This window comes from Haliaeetus leucocephalus, unplaced genomic scaffold (assembly GCF_000737465.1).
Source record: "Haliaeetus leucocephalus isolate CR32 unplaced genomic scaffold, Haliaeetus_leucocephalus-4.0 Scaffold932, whole genome shotgun sequence".
Classification (NCBI taxonomy): domain Eukaryota; kingdom Metazoa; phylum Chordata; class Aves; order Accipitriformes; family Accipitridae; genus Haliaeetus; species Haliaeetus leucocephalus.
In genome coordinates, this window is record NW_010973368.1 from 11,221,922 (window position 1) to 11,245,675 (window position 23,754).

Sequence of the window (23,754 nt, forward strand, 5' to 3'; positions counted from 1 at the left end):
TGAGCATGCTGGAGGGAGCGGGTGTTGCCAAAGGCACAGCCCCTTGGCATTCTCAGAAACCTACCGGCAACTTGGCCGCCTCCTTGGGATAGGATCCCCTTACAAAAATCTGTTCCTTAATAGAAAACTTGACCTAGAGATTTAATGAGCCACGTATACAAACTGAGACACTCCATTATTGGATGCTGCTTGAAGCGTTACGTCCAGAACCATTCACAGCACTATTTAGCACACATAATTAGCAATCTTCAGAGAGCACACGCTTCCCACCCTGTCAGTAAATATCAGCATCCTACAGCCCTTTGCCATGCAGAGCTGGGAAAAGCCAGCGTGCTGAAGCCTAGGGCTCCTACAGAGAGATGTCCCTTCTCCCTGGTGCTCAACACTTACCAGTGTACGGCTGCAGCCACCGGCTCGCCAGCTTGCTGCCGGCACTCCCAATGGCCGGGCCCGGCCGCCTGCCCACGCACGGCGGGTCTCAGCAGCCTTCGAAGTTGTGCAAATCAAAACAGTTGCTCTTTCATCACAGTTCCTCTTTTCTTCTTGGAAGGAATCAAGAAGTCTGAAAGGCCTGGCAGCTCTGCCCCCTTCACTTTTCACTCACAGAAAAACCTCTCCCGGCAGCTCCTGCCATCTCGCGCAAGCCGGCGCCTCACAGGACCTCTACCTGCCCAGCTCCACAGAGCACAAAGGCAGGAGGATTTGCCGATTACTCTCTCTCTCACAACACAATTGACTTCTCTCCCAGGTTAGCTTTGACATACCAAAACACCCATTTATCCTACCAATGGCTGCTCTGGGCACCCCAGAAAGGCAAAGAGTAGTAGCACCTTAGCTGTGGGCAGGCCTTGTTCTCCCACCCACCCCGTTTCCTACCTGCTGGTGCAGCACACGGCAGGAGCACGACAACCTGGGAGCCATTGTGTCTACCAAAGAAGACTTGAAAACAATTCATTAATTGAGCAGGCTGCAAAATGACTGCACCTGCTGTGGCAGGACAGGCACCTATACCAAAACTTCCCTTTATGTTCTCAGGAAGGCCCAACTGCCACAGCATTGTGTGCTTCAACAGTTGTTCCACGCTACAATGTCTGTATTTAAAATTATCTGATACTTGAAAGGTACTATGTTAAGTACATTTTTATTTAAACTCACTAGAACTGAGAAAGTAAATAATTGTAAATAACTCAGAAAATGACAACTAAGGTGTAAGTGACTGGGCAGGTATTTCTAGCAAAAGCAGATCTACAGTAACTGACAACTCACAGATCAATTCCTCAGCAGTCCAGCCAGCAGGGCAATTGAGCACATGCCTCCAAAAAGGAGCTGAAACAAGGAAGAAACACCTGTCTTTCACCTTTAGTGATCTGGCCAAGAATCAACGTTCAGAGGGAATTTCTGGAAGAAGAATTTCAGTTTATCAAAAACAATCATTATGTTCCAAGATTGTTGTATAACACATAATTTTAAAATTGTTGCAAAACTATGGTTTGCAATTAAAATAGCAGAGAAGGCAGAAAATTTCTTTGACAATTCTCTTCATGTTCAAAGATGAATAATTTCTCACTTTTGTAAGACAGCCTGAGAGTTAAGCATGAAACAGATTGTACAACTTGCACGCTTGGTCAAAATTGACAGCATGCTTGGCATTGTCTGAAGTGGTCAGAGAAGCATAAAAAAATCTAACAGTCTGATTCTACAGTGACCTGGAAGTCACTTAATTTGCATGATTAATCCTACTAAAGTCTTCAGTAAGAAGGTTACAATCAAATGGAAAGATTTCTGATATGCCTTCTGTGGCAATATATAAAACCAAATGCAGCTCTGTCACACAGAGATGCAAATCAATACTGAGGCTTACACAAAGCTATTGCAGACAGATCTCCATCCAGCACCATAAATCATGGGGTTTTTTTTCCCCAAGGAAAAAAAACAAGTACAACATCCATTTATTTTATTTTAATCTTTATTATAAACAATTTTGTAGTTTCCAAAATGGGATTACTACATACTAGATAACAAAAACATCCTCAACTGAATCAGTTTTAGCTTTTACTAGGTTAAATCAGAACCAGCAAAACAAGTTTTTTTTTTAAGGATTTAGTCTATTGCAAGAAAAACAGCTTTACAAACATGAAATAGAATTAAAGATAAGCATTTGATCATATATACATAAGCAGCTCATGACACTCTGGACAGAAACATACAAGGAACTTCTTTGCACATAAATAGATTTTTAAAAGTATATTTCTCTCACATGTATACAAAATTATTTTGCTTTCTATACTGAGCAAAGTTCTTGGAGACATAACCAAGGATTTCTAAGAGACAAAATCCCACATATAGCTTAGGATGTGGGCTGTCACGCACACGAGGATGCAATAATACAATTTACACAGCATTCCTATACAATACTTGAGCTTCTTATATACATACTTACAAGACACTTTTGTACATGAGATGCCACCTTTGCAATTGAAATGGCATCTACCCTGAAAGGCTGCATTAGTTCCAGTGTTTGTATAAAACAAGTTTCAAAAGGCAGCACCACTTGGCTTGCAGAGTCAAGGTTCCACTGAGCTGCAGCTATAGTGAAGGCAGTGGAGTAATTACACTGACCTCTCTGTGCTCACACAGTCCCAGCGGGGAAGGTTAAGAACCCTTGAAGTCTACACAGTCTACACAAGTTTACCTCTATAAAATGTGGCTGTGGAGAGAAAAATTGATTTTAACAGATCCATGGCTGAAGCCACACACTTTGGCTCTTCAGCTTTCTCTTCAAGCTACTTAAAGCCAAGTGTCTGGTTCTGTTTTTCCGGGAGAAGTTTGGCTTTTACATGAACTTTTCACTATGGTTAAGTTACTTATCAATGGTGGGGCTGGGTTCAGCACACACACGTGACCTGTGAAACTCTTCTTTAATGCAGGTAGAAGGGGTGCACAGTGCAGCGATGACAGAGGACCCTGCTAAGCTTCTCCTGGTGTGGGGAATGCTCAGCACCTGTGAGAATCAGGTGCCAAGCCTGCTGTGAGATTAGGTCAGGCTTCCACTTTGTTTCAGGCACAACAGTGTCAAAAGAAGGGCTGGGGTTTTGCTCCTTGCTTCTCTTAATCATACTTTGTCCAACTAGAAAACAGTGCCCGGAGAACAGTCAGAGCAGCATGCAGGTGATGACTTTTAAGACTTGGCACAGTGTCTAGCCAAATGCTACCAGGACATCAGCAATGCCAAACACACGTACTACTGCATCCGTGGGTTACACACACCCATACTCATACCAAACTGTCTGCTGATCCCCCTGGGGGTCCGGAGACCCAGGAGTACTGTTGGAGCTGCTTCCTCTCACAGGCTCCTCCATAGCCCCAGCACTGCCTTCTGGCAGCTTACCCTGGCACTTGGTAAGTAGGGCATCTCCCTGGCCTTGTCCTAGGGAAGTATTTCCCTCAGTCCTGCTGGAAACAGCTCTGGCAGGGGCCACTGTGGCCACCTCCCCAGTACGAGGGGCTGGCTTGGGTTTGACTTTAGAGAGAGTGTGTGATGTGGGTGAGTAGTGTTGCCCAGGGTTCACACGCTCCTGTTGCTGCGTGTTCAGATTGCTGGTGGATGCAGTGGGTGAGGCAGAGAACTGATGGAAGGAAAGCGGCCTCTCATCCTGTGGTGGGGCCAGGGAAAGGCGCCTTGTGTCAAGCTGCCGACAGCGGGAATCGACACCTTGCAAGGAACCTGCCACCTTTGCAGACTGTGGCCTCTCTCTTAAGGTTGCCTGGGAGCTGGTTGGCACAGAAGCCCTAGTGGTTTGACTGACAGCGTCCTTGCCCCCATGCAGGTCTGCTGCTGACTTCTGAGGGCTCTCCTGCCTGTATGTCTCTGGGCCGGTGGCTCTGAGGAGGTCTGCAGAGGCTAAGCTAAATGCCCTGCTCAGCGATGTACTCCTCCTGCTCACTGTTCCAGGCTGCTGAGGCTGTGCCATCTGCCGCATCCCGCTGGCAGGCTGGTGCTGTGGTGTGTGAGGAAGCTTAAGGGACCCCTGGGAGTTTGCCAGAGGCTCAGGTTCCACTTGTCTGAGGTTTGGCTTCATGTAATTTCCAGGCTTAGCTGTTCTTCCTTCTTCATTGGTGGTGGTCATCTTTACAGTTGCAGCAACAAGACTAGTGGGCATCTTAGCAGCCTCCTTTCTGGATGGCTGAACCAGCAGGTTCCCAGTAGTTGAAGGCTCATTTGCTTTCCTAAAATAATCGCTGAGCAAGTCATCTTTGTTACTGGAGGTGTCCTGCTGTGAGAAAATATGCACATGCCACATTAATGACACCACTTTTTGTTTAAAGAATCATGCAGAATTTTGTGTTCAGATGATCTTCCTTCCCAACTAATTCAACCCAAATACAACCATAGATTTTATATTTAAAGAGGGGAACAAAAGATATAAATGTTTACAATGGGTATAAATCCAAACCAAGGAGTAACATGCTCATCATAATTAGATCATGACAGCCTTGTTTGCCAGACTAATTGTCTTAAATTTAAAAAGTTTCATCTCACTTGCAACCAGGGCAGCAGCTCTTTTGCTTCCTTTCACAGCAGCCACTGTCACTGTAATATGAATATCATATTAATGACAGCCACTGGTATCAGCAGATATCAATGATGGTCTGTCATCTTCCAGAATACAGTTCATCTGGATAACACTCTACTGTAACTTCAGAGATATAAAAGGAGAGTATACCCTGGGGAGATGTGCTAGCATTACAAGAAAGTTTCATTGCTTCTTCATTGATTCCCGTCACCTCTCCCAGTCAATATACTACACGTTAAAAGCTGTGTGTACAATATAACGAAATGTACACAGAATCATTACAAAAATGGAGAAATTATTGCTTGTCTACAATTAACTTGCAAATTTCAAGTCAGACAATTAACCTGGCAGTAAAAGAAAATATACAATGAATATTTCATGGGGATGGCCCATGCAATCCAAAGATGGTGGTATTTGATCAGCTGCCATTGGACAATTAGTACGAGGCATACTCAGAATAGTTAAGGGACATGCTTTCTTCATGAAAAACGTGCTGAAACAAGCTCATGGAATTTACTTCTTTACTCTTCTCTAGGGAGTATGTTAAAGCTTAATATATTCATTTCACTAGCGCTCCAAACATTTCTTCCAGTCAGAAAACTCGTTTGCTGGAAGTGAATACCATCAATGGTAATAGTGCAGTGGGAAGATTTCTATGCTCAACTAAATGTTAAAACGTTAGGGTTATTTTTAACTTCACCTTAAGCTTCTATTACGCACATTAACATTACAGAATGACTAGTCCTCCAAAAACACGCATGTTTATGAACAAGCACTGGAAATACCTTAAGAGCAATTAATGCAAGTGATCTGGCAGCCTTTAAAATAACAGCTAAGAGTTACAGTATGCTGCTATAGGTATTAATATGCTAGCAAAAGCTGTGGTAAGTTGGGAGCTGTTGCCTTCATAGCAAGAACAACGGATACCCTGGGGATATACAGTGAAGTAGATCTCCTATTTCGCCTGCCTGTTCTGTGCCTCACGCTGTCAGGACATGAATGACTGAGGACTGATTCAAGTGACTGCGAAGGTTCCTGACGGAGGGAAGGACATAGGGAGTAGCAAGAGGGATACAGTGCATCAGCTTCTAACAGAAATTGGTGCAATGAAATCATTTCACTCTCATTTAAACTGCGCCGACGCTGAAAAGGAACAAGGATGACAGAAAGAATGAAAATGGAGACATGATCAGGTACTTACAGAGAAAAAAAAATATCAAATTTTAAACACCTCTAAAAGCTAAGAAATGTATTTAGGATAATAAGGGAATAGGAGGTATATTTAAATATTGCTCTGAAAATTCAAGGACCAGAATTTACTGATGCAATAAAATGGTACAGCTCTGTTGATTTAAATACTCTTACCAAGGCATTCATGAAACAGAAACGTCTCTTCACTTACACTATCAGTGAATTGTTCTTAAGACATTAACATGCTCAATACTGCACCGCCTCACTACTGTACAGCATGTCTGAGCAGTAAAAGACAAATGCCATCTAGAAAACAAACATTTCACTTCTGACAAAGCACTTCAGCATGCGGCATATTCCTGCAGTCATTGAACCGTGCCAGTCAGCACACAAACATGCAGCATGGTGAAAGCATTGAGAACTTCCTTCAGTCAGAAAAATATTCTCTCTCAAATGCACTGATAATATTTTCAGATTAGGAGATGGTTTTAACAACTGCATATTTTGCACTTCAGTTGAAAACTACTGTTAGGTTTCATTTCTAATTACAGATTTAGCAGCTGAAAATTACACAGAAAACTTACCAGTTCACAAATAAAAGTACCTGGAGATGAGAACTGATGTTTGATATTAAAAAGCCCTAGCAGTCCAATACATAGTACTTGCAGTGAATTATCTGCCTTACTTGCCATATCTGATACACCAAAATAAATTAGCAGAGTGCTGTGCAAAAGTTAATCTTGCCTTAGTTGTTGGAACCGTTTCATTCATTTTGCAAGATTCAATAGTTCTCTGCAAGTTCCAAACCTATGAACAAGGATCTTCTTGTCTTTCCATGTTTCCTTACACCCTCACTCCCCTGAATCAGCTTTGAACAGTTTTTTGACATCTGAGAGGGGCTACCTAGCTCTATTCACTTACACTTGGTGGGGACAGCCTGTTGCTCTCCTCTAAGAACTCTTCCAAAGTTACCATCTCACTGCCAGGTGAGGCAGACCGTTGCCTGCCTGCATAAGACTGGGATGGAGTACTCTTCTGAGGTATATCATAAGAGATCAAACCATTCCTGTGGGAGGAGGACTCATGCCTGCTGCTAGGGCTTAAGACGGCAGAAGCGGAGTGAAAGGGATAGGTGTCTCGGAGCAAGGCTGGTGCCTCTCTGCTTGGCACCGTATCTTCGCTGCTGAGACTCTCAGTTCTACCATGGATATGATCTAAGGAACCTGAGGAGAAGCATAAATATCATTAAAGACACTGTTCTTCCCTCATTTCAGTAGATTTCTCACAGAGGTAGGAACTCTATCATCCAGGGCCACTTCCACACAGACTAGGTGCCATTTTTGACCTTGCTTTCTTCAACCCCCAAACTCAAGGCAGTCAGAACTTTGAAAAATCAGGACTAGTAAATGTCTTACAGTACATACTTTGAGCGCCTGTGTTAAACAAGCACAACTACTTGTCCAAAGAATAGGAATAACACAGATAGTAAGGGCTCTGTCCCAGTCCTGGCTGTGTGTGATCTGAGAGCCAGAACCTGGCAGTGGGAATGCAGAAAGCAGATTTTCCACAGTGCCAGGTCACCTGGGATCCTTCAAGGATGCACAATTTCAGCAAAAGCAAATCTCCAGAGCGCACTGATTCCATACACAAGCTGTGTACAGAGTAAGTACAGCAGAGACCTGTTGTTGTAAAAGGAGTGCAAGAGTGGCCTGATACTTCCCACGATACGATGCCAAGGCAGATTGAAGCAAAACTAGACTGCCTGCCTTAAAAGCCACCCTTTGCCAGAATCAATCTTAGAAAAATACTTCTTGCCAGCAGTTTTGATTCCCAAGACAGCCATGTTCAGATTGCATAATCATTACAATTTCAAAACAACAGTCTCTCAATTTAATTGGAAGGAAAATGGCATTTTGCACACAGTTTCACGGAATTTCACTTCCTGTTTGTCAAGACTCAGCTGTAAAAGCTTTACCTTTCAAATTGAGAGGTGAACTACTGCTGGAAGCGTTTCTACTGCTCTCTAAACTGTTTGGCCTGGACGCTGAAAAACACAAAACAAGCATTCAACAAACAGATCTTAAGTTCCTCTGATTCTCTAAAAGACTCAGTTATAGCTTACCTTCTGAAAATAGGACCCATGCAACTAACTCACTTTGAAAACATTAACAATGTAATATACACAGTATGCCAAAGCCTAGACAGAGTAGAAACCATTTTCATTTTTCAAGTCAAGTTGTTCAGGATTCATCTTGTTTTTCTCACTTATTTTTTGCCCAAAGAAATATGTTCTGGGTTTTGCTTTTACAGCAACTATAAACAAAGTAATGTAAATACTGAAGAAGTTCAACAATAAGTTGCTGTCTCCTTCTCAGTTTGTTTCTTCAGAAGGAGCTGGTAACCAGCCTGCAAATTAAGTCTTTCACAAATCTCTAAGCAGGCAGTGCTGCTGCTGCACCAGTGCTCCTGCTGTGCATCCATCCCTCCTACCCCAATTTTTTTTTATTGCTGATTCACTCCCTTAAGGAAGGAATTGAACACTGTCTGGAAAAATCAGCAACAAATCTGTTGGACATGCATTAAAGGATCTGTTGCTGGGGCAAGGGAACTTGTCTCAATGTCAGCATTGTTTTTGAAAATTTATTTTGGGAAAACATCCATTAAAAGCTTCTCAGTAGAAAAACAGAAGTACTTAGACCCACATTCCCCAAATGGTGTTGCATTACTACATCTCATTCTATCATGTTAATTTAAGTAAAATGCTCCAGGACAGTTCATGTGGAAGCAATGAAACAAGTCTTTATGTAAAGGTTTAGAGCATTCGTATATGCTACAAGCTTACCATGCTGTCTGGTGCTTGCAAACTCTACCGCAGGGGACTGTTCACATAGATTATCTTCTGAATTATAGCCTGAAAAGAACACAAAACTTAAAAGGCAATATTAAACCCAGGAAGGTTGATCCTTCACATCAGTCTCCAATGCATTCTAGCAGTGTAGAAGACTGAGGTGATCAAGAGACTTTTATAGAGACAACATTGGAAGAGCAGCCACCATCTTATCACTGCTGTGAACCACTGGGCAGGGAACCATGGGAGAACTGACATCCAAATGTGGTCTGTCAAGTTGATGACATTACAGGAGTGAGGAAACCCTGTATCTGATCAATTAAACCATTAAGTAGATAAAGTAGAAGTGAAAATACTAGTGCTCTCTTTTTGTGCTTGGATGCCAGTAGAAGCCATGTTTCACCCAAGCAGGAACTATGAAGTAGCCTGACTTGTACTAACAGCTGGTATATTAAATGCACTGAGCACCTTTTGGTCTGTTCTGGAGCCTGGAGATGGGGGTGGAAGTGTGCAGATGAATAGCTGACGTCGAGTAAGTCCTGGGACCCAGTTCCACACAGCAGTGTTTTGTTGCAGAGTCTGCTGAGATTTCAACACTATCATTGCTGCCTCCATGATGGGAATTCCTCTTTTGCTTTAGGTCCATTAGCACTTAGGGGGAAAGAGGTAAATAAATACGAGTCAATGAAAAACAGCATTAGGAGATTTGTATTTATCTGCCCATACAAACATGACAAGCAGGCACAAAGAAACTGCACAACAGAGGCACTAGTTTTGCAAGCTTTTCCATAAACAGTTCGGTACGGGATAGGAAATTTCTGCCACCAGTTTTTCAATCATGTGTGCTCTCTGTAAAGTGTGGGAGTGACAAGGGCTGCTTAGTGCCAGTGGGAGGGTTGATATTATACATGCAACAATTACCGTGAAAGGAGGAAGAAAAGGAGCAAAGACATGAATGCAGAAAAGATAAGTGAGGTGTGAAATTCCCATAACATTATTCCTTGCAGGTACATTTTATAAGCACTTACTTCAGTAATAAAATAGAATAAGGAAAGAGTGACTGTAGTCACGCTCCTATTCAAAGAGAAATAATGCTGATTTAGAAATTATTTAGCATGATCCGCACACTAATAGATCTTTGCTGTGGGGTAAGAGCTCAGACTCTACAAGGTTAAAACTCTGCTGCTCTTATGATGCTCTGGTGCAATGACTTTTAAGTGGAATTCCTAGGATCTAAATATGAGAACAACAAAAACTACCTGATAGAATATTATTTAGATTCAGAAAGCTGAAGGCATCTTTCCTAGCAATGAGGTAGGTTAATTCATTTCTTGTAATGAGAATGTAACGCTTTAAGGCACACATAAAATAGAACAAAATTTAAAGAATTTACTATTGGAGACACCCTTAATGAGATGCAAGATTCTGGTTTTCTACATATTTCTATGGAGTACTTGCTTAACTAATAGTAACTAAATGCTGAAAACACAGAAGAGTGCCGTGGTCAAAATAAACAACTTGCAGAGACAATGGACAGACAGTTAGTTCAAAGCACAGAGCAGCAGCAAAGCTGTATTAGAGAAACGGACCAAGATACTGTCATCTTAGATGACTCCTAGAAGCTGACTTCAGAAACAATGTTTTCTCCCACAGACTGCGTGGGCTCCATAGCACAGGGCTGGCGCTTTCTCTCGGAATTGAAGTTTATGGCATGCCTGTAGGGGCAATTACTGGCTAAAGCTTGGCATGCAAATCTGTATTTCTAATTGACTTTGTAGATGCACTTAACACCTTCCATAGATGCTAGAATTATTAATTGCTCTGGAGACAAATGTTCTCTACAAATCCCAAAATGGGCAGCAACAGGCTGTTGTGCCAGTGTCCCTGGTTGTGCCACAGAGGGCCAGATCTCAGAGTGAGAAGGGAGATGAGATATTTTGGCCTCTCTGCTGAGCTCCCCGTAAAATATTGCCTGTGCTGCACAGGTCTCTCTAACACGGAGTGGGGACTGGACCCACACATTCACTTCAGAAGCCACCAGGTCATGACTATCATGCAGTAAAGAATTCTGGGCAACGGATCTCTGATGAAGGTTATTCCCAAGCTTAAGAGAACAAATCTACTTTCTTCTTCCAAAAAAATCTGTCAAAACTGAAGCAGCAGAAACTGAAACTTTAGCTCAATTCAAGATGAATTTTCATAACTGGAAGCGTAAAACCTTGCTGAACAGCAGGTTTGAATGCAAACGTCAAGCCACTTTGCAGAGAATAATTTTCCCAGTAGCTTCCACTCTATATTCAAAGCTAGACTATGTAAAAGCAGACAAAGATGTTAAAAAAACTGCCATTTTAGCATTTAGTGGCACAGAATGTTGGAAAAATCTCCAGAATTTGAAACTGCTTATATATTAGATTTGTATTTTAGTAGGACTACAACATTGTAGAAAGCATAGCAACAGCAAACCAGTTCAACACTTCAACTGGACACGATGCAAGTATGTGATTGCAAGAAAATATCGAAGCGCATAGCAACTTCACTTATAACATGCACCACAGCCAATATACATACGCAAACTGTATGCCATGAGGTCCCCTAAAAATGTGCTGCATTGAAGAAATGATCCACAGTGTGCAATAGTGATTCATCTTCTACAGGAAAATTTAAGTCCATGTTCACTAATCTGTGCTTGTATTTAGAGTATTGTAAAGACATGCTGAGTGTTTCTATCAGGGTGTGTGTTCTTTTAAGACACGTGGGACTTTGTTGTTGTTGTTTAAAATATTTGTCAGAAATAAATGAAGATAAATGCTAAAGAGAAGGTGTTAGAAATCTCCCAATTCCGGGAAAGAAAGAGGTTCATTAGGAGAGGATGGGATGTCGGAAGAAGACCAGAACCGGAGCCGATTAGAGAGAGACTGATGATTCGATGGAGACTTAGGAGACTTTTCTTTATCCTTGATTTTGCTTCTCAAAAAGGCAATCTTTTTGCGCTGCGCAGCTAAATTGTTATCACCCAGGTATCCCAAAAAGAAGAAGAAAAAAAAAGTAAAAAAACCCTTGTAAATAAAACGTAAAGTGTCTTAAAATAGATTAAAGACTATGCAACTAGTAAAAACGAAAAAGGCTAAACAAAGACTAACATATATTTGGAGGACTGATTAATGCATAGTTAATCATAATTAATCTGACTCAGATTAATGTATAGATTAACGCATATACATAAAATATAAGCATGTCCATTATGAAATTACTGTTAGGTCACCCAAAATGCTTTTACTTAATAAAGTAAAAATCAGATAGGTGTGCATGTTACTTGGTGATAATATACTCAAATTTCCTAGATGTCTTCTAGGCTTTAATAGTGATGCTCATCATCTCAACATAAGCACATTTCATATAACACCAAAAAGAATGAAGCCCCAGAGACTTTATATTATCTCTGGCACTCCATGAGGCCCTTGTTCTGTGGCAACCAAGACCGAATTCCCAAGGTTGAACTTTGGATGCATGTTAAACACTTAACATCTCCTGGGATCACATGGATGATCTGAGACATGCATTTTTATTTTAAGTGAATCAACAACCTCGAAGAATTAGAATGGAGAAAGGGAAAGATAAAACCCAATCAAAACAAAAACTTCAGCCAGACAGACACCTGCAGTAGTTTATAACAACAGTTCTACCCTTCCCAGCTGCTCCCCTTCTGTTTCCCACACTCCCCAGTGGGAAGACAGGAATTATTATTTAAGGATTAATTTCAAAACCGCTTCTTGAAAAGTATTCCTGGAGGACAAAGATCTATACATAGAAGCTGACAGAAATGATCTCAATAGAATAAGAAAAGCTTGGAATATGTATTACCTTTAATAAAGATCACAGAGTTATTTATTTTGAGGAGCTTTCTTTTAAATTTCCAATAATTAGGAACACCTGATTTAATGTACAAACTAACTAAACAAAAAGAAATCACTTCATCTTCCTTACGTTCACCTTACAGCATACAAAAAAATCATATCATCATTTTAAATTAAGAAATTCTGAGTTTGATTCAAAGTCAAAACATGGTATCATTCTCAAAAACAATTAATTACAATAAATTAGCATTTTCTGTGTTATTTCTTTTGTATGTGCGCCATCTCCTGGCAGTGGCTGTAAGACCAGCTATTACCTATTTGAAGAGTAGCTGCTAATGAACCATATTATATGGTCCAACTTTAAACTGCTTTGTTGCAAAATCCCAGTAAATGAAGTATTTCCACCAACTTATTCAGTAATGTGCAATAGATTCAGGCAAACCAAGAAACTATATACAAAAGCTGAAAGGAGAAGTAGTAGATAAAAGGAACAAATCAAACTAAAACCAAACCAAACCAAAACATAAAACCTCCACTTTCTAGTTTACTCAGCTTTTTAGTTTAAGGGTCTTTTTTTGCTTATTAAAACTTTGAGTTTATTAAAAAAAGGGATATAAAATGTAATGTGATCTAGTATTAACATATCATACATATTAAATCTTCTAAAAATCTTTTTTAAATCTTAAAAAAAATACTGTTCAACTCATGAATTTAGGCTGGGCATTCCTTACCTTTGTTTGAAGAACCCCCAGGATTCTCCCTCTCTTCCACAGAGTTTGACCCTTGAGAGGTATTATCCTGAGTCTCTTGTTGATGTTTCAGTTTTTGGGAGGCAGATGGAGAGTTTACCGTCTCTGGGGATTCAGAATGCCACGGAGTGCTTTCTGCTGCTGGTTTCAACCGCTCCCTTGTCTCCTTCTTTGGCTTGATTAGTTTGACTAAGGCTCTGGCCCCAATCCAGTGGTTTTTCCTGATAAAGCAGGTTTTGTGAATGGGATTCATAAAACGCTACAAGAAGTACTCCCTGAAGAAGTTTACAGCTGTGCTAAAGCCATCAAGCCATCCTACATTCTTATTTGTTTACTGTCATGAATTGGTTAGAAAGATGCAGCATGAATTTCACAGAGCTTGAGATCCTTTTCTCTCCCAAAGGCAAGATGATTTTACAGAAATATTTCTTCACCACAAGAAATGTGACAATCGTTCCCTCTGCTAGAAATCTAAACTACACATATGGACCCACATAAGACATTTTAACAGTGTTAAAAGGTCTACTACAGGAACAGACTGAGGAGGAAAGAAATGAAAACTGCTTTAAAGATGAATCCTGCTCTTTGCTAGGGCTATCAGTCAGAACTATGTGTGGTGGAGTTAGCTTGGCTCTTTTTTGTTGTTCTTAATATAATTTTTTAAAGTCCTTTCTCTCTGATGGACTGCTTATCCCCTTTGAAAGAGAAGCTCTGGAAGCTCCTACTGCTGCTTAGTCACCATACTGGGGGTCCCTCCCCCCTGCTGGGGACACGATGATATTCATCAGGGCAAAGTGGCTCTTTTCCAATTAATATGTTTCAGATCCCAGTATTAAAACAGAGGGCCCCATGTGAGGTACTGTGCTCTATATTAACACAACCTGGTCCTTCAGGGAATGGCTTGCGGAGCAAGAGTGAAGAGAGAAGTGGAGATGACACTGTCCTTATTTCAGTTGAAATTTCTGTTATCACCAGTTACGAAGAGCCCCTTCTGACCCTCACAAATCTGTACAATAACAGAACTGAACCCATATGGGACTTACTTTTTTGGAGTAGGATCATAAAACTTGTACTGATCCATTATCTTCTCTTCAAGTTTTTCCTTGTGTCTCCTTAAGGCATTCAATTTATCTCTGTGAGGGGGAAAAGCACATTCTGAAACATCTGTACAAAATTAAGCATAATGAAAATATTGAAGACCAAAAGCCACCAAGGGAGGAAAGAGATTGAAATATCTTCCTGTTGTGTAAGCTTCAGAATCCTACTGTCTGTTTAGAGGGAGCAAATGCAAAAGCCTACCAAACTTGCTGATGGGAGATTTTTGTGCAATAAGCATGAAACGTGAAAGAACAACAGTAGATTGGTGCTAGATTACTCACTAATAACGCAGGCAGAGTTGCTTTGGTGGGTGTTAAGATTAACCTTTTTCTGGCTTTTGAAAACTCGTTTACTCATTGTTCAGTCTTATTCACAGATTACTGAGAATTACTCAACGGTTAAGATCATTACATAGTGTGAACTTCTTGTCTAGGTGATAACTGGGTATTTTATTCCTGTTCTGCTTACTCTGTTGTAACTAGTGAAATAAATAAAGTTTGATCTTTTTAAGACTACTTTGGTCTCCTGCGAGCAGTGTCAAAGCACTTTCAGCAGTGCCATGTAATCTTACGATTTTTTTTACTCATTGTTTTATTAACCTGCACAGTGGATGTCAGGAAATCTTTTTTCATTCAAGTAGTAGGTCTAATGTACCTCCATCACAGAACTGTCAGACACCTGGATAAATATCCTTAGAGTACATTTGAAGTGTATTTAGCCAATTTCAGCAAACAATTTCTAACATTTCAACCATATAATCCAGTACTGAAATAAAAGTCAGTAACTCCCACATCATCCTGAAGTGCTTAGAGTAAAATTCTTTGGATTAAGAACACTTTTCTTCCTTCTTTCATACCTGTAAGAGAAATTCACTGCAGTGAGAACAGGATTCTTCGTAAATGTACAATATGTTTAAACAGGGTATCTCACTTAAGTGTGTCACCTTGTGCATGGGGGACACAGCGGTGAATGTTGCATCCTTAAAAAAAACATCGAAGGAAGTATTTCTTATAATGCAAATGACAAAAACTAGAGGAGTATGAGTATTTGCTGTTCTTCAGGAACCTAAATATAAAATGACTTGCATAAGTCTAAATTTTTGTTGCAACTCAGCTGTTTTCCAAGCTCTTCAGAAACCTTTGAGAAGTACCACTGGGTTTAAGAGTACAGCTTTCAGAATTAAGTTTTCCACATGGTTTCACCTATATTATTTCAAAAGAGCTGTGCTTGTCCAGGTGTGTATTGAACATCCCTTTGCAGTAAGGCAATGTGAAGAAATTTTGTAGTTTCTCCCCTTTACATATATCTCCTCCTAAACATCCCCTTTTCTAGCCAGATATCAAGTAAACCTATAATTCCCCTGCCTGTCCTTCTAATCCTGATAGATGATTTGTATTCTGTGTTTGTCTAGATGACTTTTTTAGGTTTCACAGTTCAAATCTCTAGTTTCTTACATGTACTGTTTCTGTTCTTCATGATACTGCTCCTTGTTCTCCATGTTCTGCTCCAGTAACATCTGATTCTGTTGGCTCAGCATCTGAATCTGACTCAGGAGATGATGGTTTTCTTCTTCCAGATTTCCCTTTAGACGGGACAGCAGCTATTAAACAAGACACATTAATCTCTCCTCTGCATCTGGCTTCCCTAGAAATGCACCATAATCAAGCTAACACAATAGCATAGCAACTTAGGATACAAATCGATAAACTTTGAAGTATACGGGGGTGTTGTTATGACCACATAGCTTGACCTTCTACATATAGTGTGCCAAAAACTTCACACAATGAATGTTAGCTCTCTAACAGGAACCCAGCAGTATACCTACCTATAGCTACTCACCTCACAATGGTTATCCAGCTTGGTCAGGGAGATATCCATGGACTGGTGCTGCTCCTTCAGCTCATCGTAGCGAGCCTGCCAACGATTCAGCTCCAGCTGAGAGTTGTTCAGGGAAGTTTTCAGCTCTTTAGTGTGTGAATGCAGCCCTTCATATTCTGCCTTTAGTTGGTTGTGCAAGAAATTCACCCTAAACATGAAGAAGCCAGCAGGCTTATGAAGGACACTACACAGAAAGCACCTCATATTCAAAGACCACACCATCTGTGTGCAGCTGTCACTAAATCAAACATTAAGTGCCAAAAACTAACTCCTAAAGATATTTTTATTCTAAGCATATAATAAAATTTTATTAAGAAAGTAGTAATAGCATTATAAAATATTTCAAATCTACAAAACAACTGAAAGGAAAATAGATGAAAAATAAAACTTCTACTTCCTCAATGTGTAAGAAACACAACAGAAATTTCTGAGGCACAATGTGTTTAGGAGCATTTGGATATAACAGCAGCTCTATTTGGCACAAATGAAGAACACTCATACTGATGCATGAAATATGAGCATTAAGTGCCCTGAACTGTGCAACATTGTAATGTTACAAGATGATACTGTGGCATTCTTTTATAGCTTTTGGTAAATTTAAAAATGTCTACAAATCATGAAGGCATAATATTAAATTAATAGATAAGTAAAAAACATTAATTTCTGTATCTGCTGACAGATCAGCTAAGCCTTGCTCTCTGCCAGCACTGCAATCAACATTTTGCAACATCTTCCTTTGTCCCTAGAGAAACAGCTGAAAACAGCAAGTTTGAGGAAACCTCCTTAGCAGAGCTCTGCAGCGTTCTAAAGTACACTGCAGTTGGGACAGCATATGAAACTTTCGTGACTGAACTTAGCATGTGCTTTTTAAATATGAGTCAATCTGATGTTGCTTTAACTTGATATGACCTTGGCCCCTTATTTGTACCAAACTATTTCTCAAAATGCCTTTGTAGTATGAACAGTGGCACTGAACTGGTTATAATGGAGTGAGCCCCAGTAGGGATACAGGTTGGCGGGGGAGGGCATGTTTACTGCTACATTATGTAAAGTTCAGATGTTAGCTCACAAAAGGGGTTTTGACATGAGTTAACAGTTACCCAGTGATCATAGGAATCACTAAGCCCACTTTTAACAACAGGAACCAAGCCTCTTTCGAGTATTAACAAATGGCAGCTTTCTCTGTGCAACAGAAAATAAACAGAAATGTTAACTCCTAGAACTAAATCATACTGCGTAAAAAACATAACAGTTCTCCTCAAGGGAAAAAAACTGGGTAGGAACCATTTCACACAACTCTAGATATTATTGGGGGTTTGGGGTATTTGTAGTTCTACTTAAAGACAAGCACTTGGAAACAACTTATTACAGAAACGCTTGTGAACTGAACCACATGTGGAAGCTTATTTTGAATGAGTAAAAGTCCCTTCATGTTTGAAGCACAGGATAACAGTACTTGTTGACAGTGTCCATGAAGCTGATAAATGAGTTAAACAAAATGATCAAACTAACAAGACAGAAATTGAGAAAAATTAACAGACACATTAATGAAGGTATTCTGGAGCTACAGTTAACACAATACAGCAAAACAACTGTGTGTTTTGCATAATTGACTTTTTAATGACATATACAAGAATTTAGCAAGGGAACCATACCTGTCCAATTCCTCCCTTAGCTTCTGATTTTCCCCAGTGGTTATTGCATTTGATCTCCTCTCTTGTTGCAGAACTTCTCTCTCAGTTTTTAAAACTATTTCCAACTCTTCCAGTTCTGCCTTGTGTTTCATTAAACTGTTGTATCTGCAAAAAGCAGAGTAGCATACTCTCAGCTTTCATTTAAACATTTTTCTTCCTCTAGTGTAAGATTTTTAATAGGTAACACCACAAAGACCAGAAAGGAATTTTTTCCTGCCTGCTTAATTTCATATACATTTGTGTGGTTAAACATTTACCAAGGCTGAAGAATTCCACACTATGCATGGAAATTCAGCTTAGTCTGTAAGTCAACAGGGAGGCTTTTAGAAATAAAATGCATTTTTTTAAGCAAACTGGAATGCAATTGCCAGAACCTTATTTCAATTTGAGATTCTGATCATTTGGTAAAAAGCATGCAAGTCTCCAGGGTGAGTGGAAACTGCACCATTAAACTGGAATCCCATTTGCAAATAATTGTCAGTGGCAGGTTTCAAAAACCCAACTAAACAGCAGAAAGCAGCAGCCAAAAAGCAACAAGAAAGCAGTGGAATGAGCAATAGTTTATTAGGTAACAACCTAATGCATACTAGGTTATATGCATAGCTAAAAGCATCCTGCATAGGTAACAATCTCCTGCATATTCCAGGCAGATGATGAGGCTATTATCAGTGAGATGAGAGCATCACACCTTTAAGTAGGGGCTGACCCACCTGCTTGAGTGGCTCTACTTGTTCACTACTGAGAAACCCAAGAGCAACAGCAGTGTTCATGTCCAGGCTTCCATTGTTACTTGGTTTATACAATGTGTGCATAAATCATTCAAGGCAGGGAGATGGGCAGAGACAGAGCGCAGATGCCATTGACTATGTCTTTAATTTCTATCTCTGGAATGCTAAAATAACAGAGATGTGTAACAACTCCCCCAATACTTTCCACAGGCATCAATTAGGCAGGCTTAGCCTCCCTGAGCTGCTACACTGCCTGCATTCAGAAAATGCTGCAAAGAATGAGCTGGCTTAAGACCACTTTGCAAAACAGCAGGCTGTTCTCAGATTTTTTTTTTTCCTCTGGTGGCCTCTGTCAGGGTCTGTGCCCATACACACACATCAGCAGAAGCCACTGGTGACACTGGTGCAGTGAATCTCAAAAGTCATCATTTTTCTGTGACTGTGATAAAAGGATATTGCCCTGAAATATCCCTGGGCAGATACACCTGTGCCAGTCATGGAGAAACATACTTCTAAGCAATTTTAAACCAGCAACTAGTTGGAAGATGCAGCATTGCTTGAAAAACCTAGAGACAACAAGCATCATCTATCTGCGACTCTCATCCCAGCGGAGATGAATGCAGAGCATAGTTACTCTGCAGTCACGAAAACTTCAGAACAAAAGCAGCAGACAGCACCAAATACACTGCCTCCTTCCAACTTGTTTTTCTTTCAGGCTACCATTCCCTTCATCCCAGGGTCAAATTGCAGCCTGTCCCAAATTCCAGTCCATTGAAGGGCCACACAGAAAAGTACCTGTCTCCCAGACAAAAGCTGCTTTTTGCTATTCATTCCCAGTAACAGCAGTGGAGTTTAATTAACCTTATTTATTTATTTTCTTCCTCCATTCAGCTCCAGGACATTTCAAATTCAATGTCCATACAACAAATGGAAGAATCTGAAAGCAGAGGAAGGTTTCACATACAGCTCCAAGGATTTAAAACAGACTGCGTGCCAATCCAGAGTCTGAGAAGACAAACTCCACAGTCAGTCCCTTGGCAGAGATTATGCAGAAACTGTGTTGTGAATTCTTTTGCCATTTCTGTATGATAGGGCTACTCTGTTCATTTTTATCCAAGCTCTCTATTTTTTAAAGAGGGCTACTTAGAGAGAAGCAGTATACTGGTCCAGTTTCACTGGTTTGGCCCAGCTCTACATGCTGCCTTTGAGCATGAGAACCCCTGAGGTAGACCACAGCTGGTACCCTAGATATTAGGTGAAAGGCAAGAAAGAAGTGACTGTCTGTAAAAATGCAAGTAATACTGCATCTCTGGAGCCCTAATGAAATCCCCAGGCAAAATTTTCTCGTAGTCCAGATTCAGCATGGAGTCTACCATTTGAGCAGGATTTGTGCAGCCTGACAGGCTCTACCACTTGGGGCAAGGTTACCCATTCTGTAGGCTATTCAACACTCATGTTCACTCCACTTCTCTAAGCATCAGGCACTTGGACAGAGGGGTTTTAAAAAGATTTTCTTACACATGCAAGTGAAATACATTTTGGCTCTGATGCAATCCATTCCTGGGACTGAACGATCATATTCCTCTTTACTCCTTTTGGTTTTCACTCTTTCTGCTGCTCTGTTAGGAGAAATACTGTGGGTAGGTATTTGTGACTGAGAGAACTTTAAAAATGCTCAGCTATGATAAAAGACACGTGGCAAAAGGAACCCAGAAAAGTAACTACCAGCCAGCATTGGTAACATAATAATACAAGTACCTGCAATATGTAACCCTCCACAGCAGAGATTCTGTTTTTCCAGTGAGATGAGTTTTTCCAGTGTCTCTGCAGGATTAGACTTCTCCAGAGTAAGCCACAAAGAAATGCTCAAGGATCTGCTAATCAATTGTGGCTAGTAAGTTACTACCTCCCCTTATAAAAATCAAGTATGTAAAGCAATTTAATAAAATGCAGCAAAAGAGTCCAGCCTTCCTGTGTTCACTGAGACGGTCAGCCAAACACCACAAAGTCAAGAAACTGCTATTAATGGTAAATGATCCTAACATACTAACTCTCCTTTTATTGCTAAGTCAAACCCACATGTCTGTGGTTTGCTGGGCTATGACAGGCCATTTCACTGCAGTTACACACAACCCATTATTAAACCCCCACTGCAGTGCTAATACTGTGCAGATAGAGCCATGGGAGGTTTAATGAGGTTTGCTCAGGTGCTGAAAATATTCTGTGGTTAGACTGCATCACAGTGAACTACACAAACCTCAGGGATCTTGGCTGTACATGGTGTTATGAGTCCACAAGCTAACTAAAGTTGCTGTGGATTTTTTTTTAGACAAGTTGCAGTCATAGGTTTATGCAGGAGTGCAAACCTGCCTTAAGCAAGAGAATTATGATTACAGTGCTGTCACCAACTGAGAAAAAACAATTACCTTGGAGCTGGGACAAGCAAACCCCGTCTCTTAAATCCTGCACAAGCAAACTTCTTGGATGCACTGAGCTGCTCTGGGAAAATTTAGCAGGTGGTACATTCCAGCTGAAGTTGAAAGTAAGATATTTCATCTTAGCAGTTAAATGCCTCAGCATGGCAGAAGAAAACAGTTTTCTTGCAGCTGTTTTTCTAACTTTCTCCTCTCTGCTCCCTCAGCCAGCTGAACTGCACATAGCACATGATGGAGGGAGAATAAAACACACACACAAAAAAAGCGGCTTGTCTTTTTTTTCTGGCAGCCAAATGAAGACACAGACTGTCCTTGAACAAATCACCTTGCTAAGTATTTTTTGAGACTGATCTGCTGAGGAGGACACTGCACTCTTAAAACTGCCAAAATCAACCTGCTTTGAGTATAGAAAAGGCCACCATCTGCTCCCCTGCAACATCTCTCACTGGCAGTCACATCTCGGTAACAGACAGTTCAAATTCTTAATGTTTACAATGGTGACCTGAGCGCTTATCACTAGAGATAACCTGGTTTTAGAAAACCACTTTTTTCTCAGGCTAGAACTGTTTAATAATTGGTACTCATCAAGAAAAGAAAGAACCCAACTGCCTCAACACACCACAGTGTGATAATCTCAAGCAAAGCCTGAATCAAGGAGAACCGTTAATCAGTCTGAGAGAGACTTGGTAAGCAGAAACAGTGTCTGTGTAATCACTTACAGCTCATTTAGTTGACAGCCAAGCAGCTGTCCTGTCAAACAGCCCTGGCGGATATTTTAATCACAATAGGTTTATTTCTGTACTTTACCAAAATCTACCGCACATGTACATTGTATTGCCAGCTCTTTAGTCTTTGGGAAAGAGAAGTCTAACACCAGTTTTTAGTCCACCCTCAAAGATCACCATTGAGTTGCTCTGAACCCAACTCATGGTCTTGCATAGAAACTGAACCTAAATACAGTATTTTGAGGAAAATCACTGAATTGTGTAAGAGAAGTTTTGAGGCATAGGCAGAGCAACATTTATATAGTCGTACATTATATATATTGTTTTATCCATGCACAGTTGTCAGAAAATTACAGTGACTAGAGACTAAACAATAAACAGATTACTCTGATTTCACAATTCAATTGAAGGTCCAGAAGCAAAAGCCTTAGACTGTAAGAACTAGAAGAAAATAAATAATGCATCACTATTTCATAGCTAGCTCAATACGGCTTCCTTCAGAGAGCCTCCTTTGTCATGAGATTGATGCCACACACAATCTTCAATGATTTAAATTTCTCAAGATACATACTACTCACACATAGGTAATTACCTAGGTCACTTGCAGACCTTACTGTATGACTAGCAAAGATACCCCACACAGTAGAACTGGGAGAATCTTTTTAAGACTGCATGTTATTATAGCACAGATCCTTAAATGTAGTAAAGCCATTTAAGCTACTTCTGAGAAAGTATCCCCAAGACCCAAGCCCATATTTGCTAAATATCACCAGAGTCATCTGTGGTCTGCCACCTTCAGAGTCTAAAATCTACAGCTTTGCAAATATTTTCATCCAATCTCCTAATGACGGCAAGAATGAGAAGACACTTTTTCAGGGGAACAACTTAGGAGCTTCCATTTTTAACTGGAGACCAACATTTAAGGCTGAAATTGTAACATGGGGACATCCAACTACACTACACCCCTGAGCAGTGAGCGTACCTCTCACCCAGACCTTTGTGCTCCAGATCCAGGTTTTTGTGTAATGTTTTCAGGCAGCTGTGCTGGTTTATTAGCATTTCATATTCTGCAGACTGCCGTTCATGCAGTGAAGCAAGGTGTTCATGGTCCTGAAGCAATGACTCATACTCAGCTTTCAGCTGCTCCTTCTGTTTCAGTAGATTTTCATTCTCATTTTCCTTGGCTGTCTGCTGATTTTGAAGTAAAGCATTCTGGGCCATCAGTGAAGCACTCTGGGAGCTGAGGGTTGAATTTTCTACCTAAAGTTTCTCAAATAAAAAGCAAGCGTTACTTATTTACACCTACTGGTACATACAACAAACATGTAGTAGCAGCTTGTGTCTGTATGGAGCTAATCAAGAATGCATCCATTGCTTTGTAGACTTAAGATATCTATGGACAACTTGGCATCATTTTGGTATTATTGCTGGTAGTATGCACCATATAGAGCCATGCTATCAGCAGTCTGAAAAGTATCAGAGTAACCTCCAAACTGAAAAAACACTGTTTTACTAGCAGAAGCTCTTGAGACTGAAGACCAAGATGAGCTGGAATACTCGCAACTCAACTGCATCTCTGACAATCATGTACAAAGCCAAAAGCTATCCCATGTTTGCATACAAGTAATGAAAACTTAAGTTCACCCAAACTCAAAAAAATTAACTGCACCACTGTGTTTGGGGGCAGCACTCCTAACAAGTCTGGTTTTAGTAGATAGGTAATGCATTCGTTTTGTATGTTGGTTATATACTTCAATTACAGGCGAGACATAATTAAAAAGAATAAAAAAAAAATCTGTGAACATGCAAGAGGAAAAGCTTAAAAAGGGAAATTCACATAAAAAAAAATTAGAGCTAACCCAATGTCGTCCTTTAAAACTGTTCTCTTTCTGAAGCTAAGCTTATTTTTGCAAAATTCAAGTAATGTTTAAGAGTATCTTTTTTCCACTGGCAACTTCAACATTCTGTCTGGAAGTATGA

General features: G+C 40.4%; 1 protein-coding gene across 1 annotated transcript in view; it reads right to left on the reverse strand.

The window, feature by feature from the left end:
* Positions 1 to 2,919: 2,919 nt before the first annotated feature.
* CCDC88C (coiled-coil domain containing 88C) overlaps positions 2,920 to 23,754 on the reverse strand; it is a 99,431-nt gene continuing 78,596 nt past the window's right edge. Inside the window, exons 20-30 of the mRNA XM_010583838.1 lie at positions 22,757 to 23,034; positions 17,848 to 17,991; positions 16,154 to 16,340; positions 15,769 to 15,914; positions 14,260 to 14,349; positions 13,199 to 13,437; positions 9,082 to 9,264; positions 8,608 to 8,676; positions 7,741 to 7,809; positions 6,687 to 6,988; positions 2,920 to 4,271 (exon numbers count right to left, since the gene is read on the reverse strand). Coding sequence (XP_010582140.1) covers positions 3,258 to 4,271; positions 6,687 to 6,988; positions 7,741 to 7,809; positions 8,608 to 8,676; positions 9,082 to 9,264; positions 13,199 to 13,437; positions 14,260 to 14,349; positions 15,769 to 15,914; positions 16,154 to 16,340; positions 17,848 to 17,991; positions 22,757 to 23,034 — 2,721 coding nt within the window. The 3' untranslated portion in view covers positions 2,920 to 3,257. The remainder of the gene's footprint in view (positions 4,272 to 6,686; positions 6,989 to 7,740; positions 7,810 to 8,607; positions 8,677 to 9,081; positions 9,265 to 13,198; positions 13,438 to 14,259; positions 14,350 to 15,768; positions 15,915 to 16,153; positions 16,341 to 17,847; positions 17,992 to 22,756; positions 23,035 to 23,754) is intronic.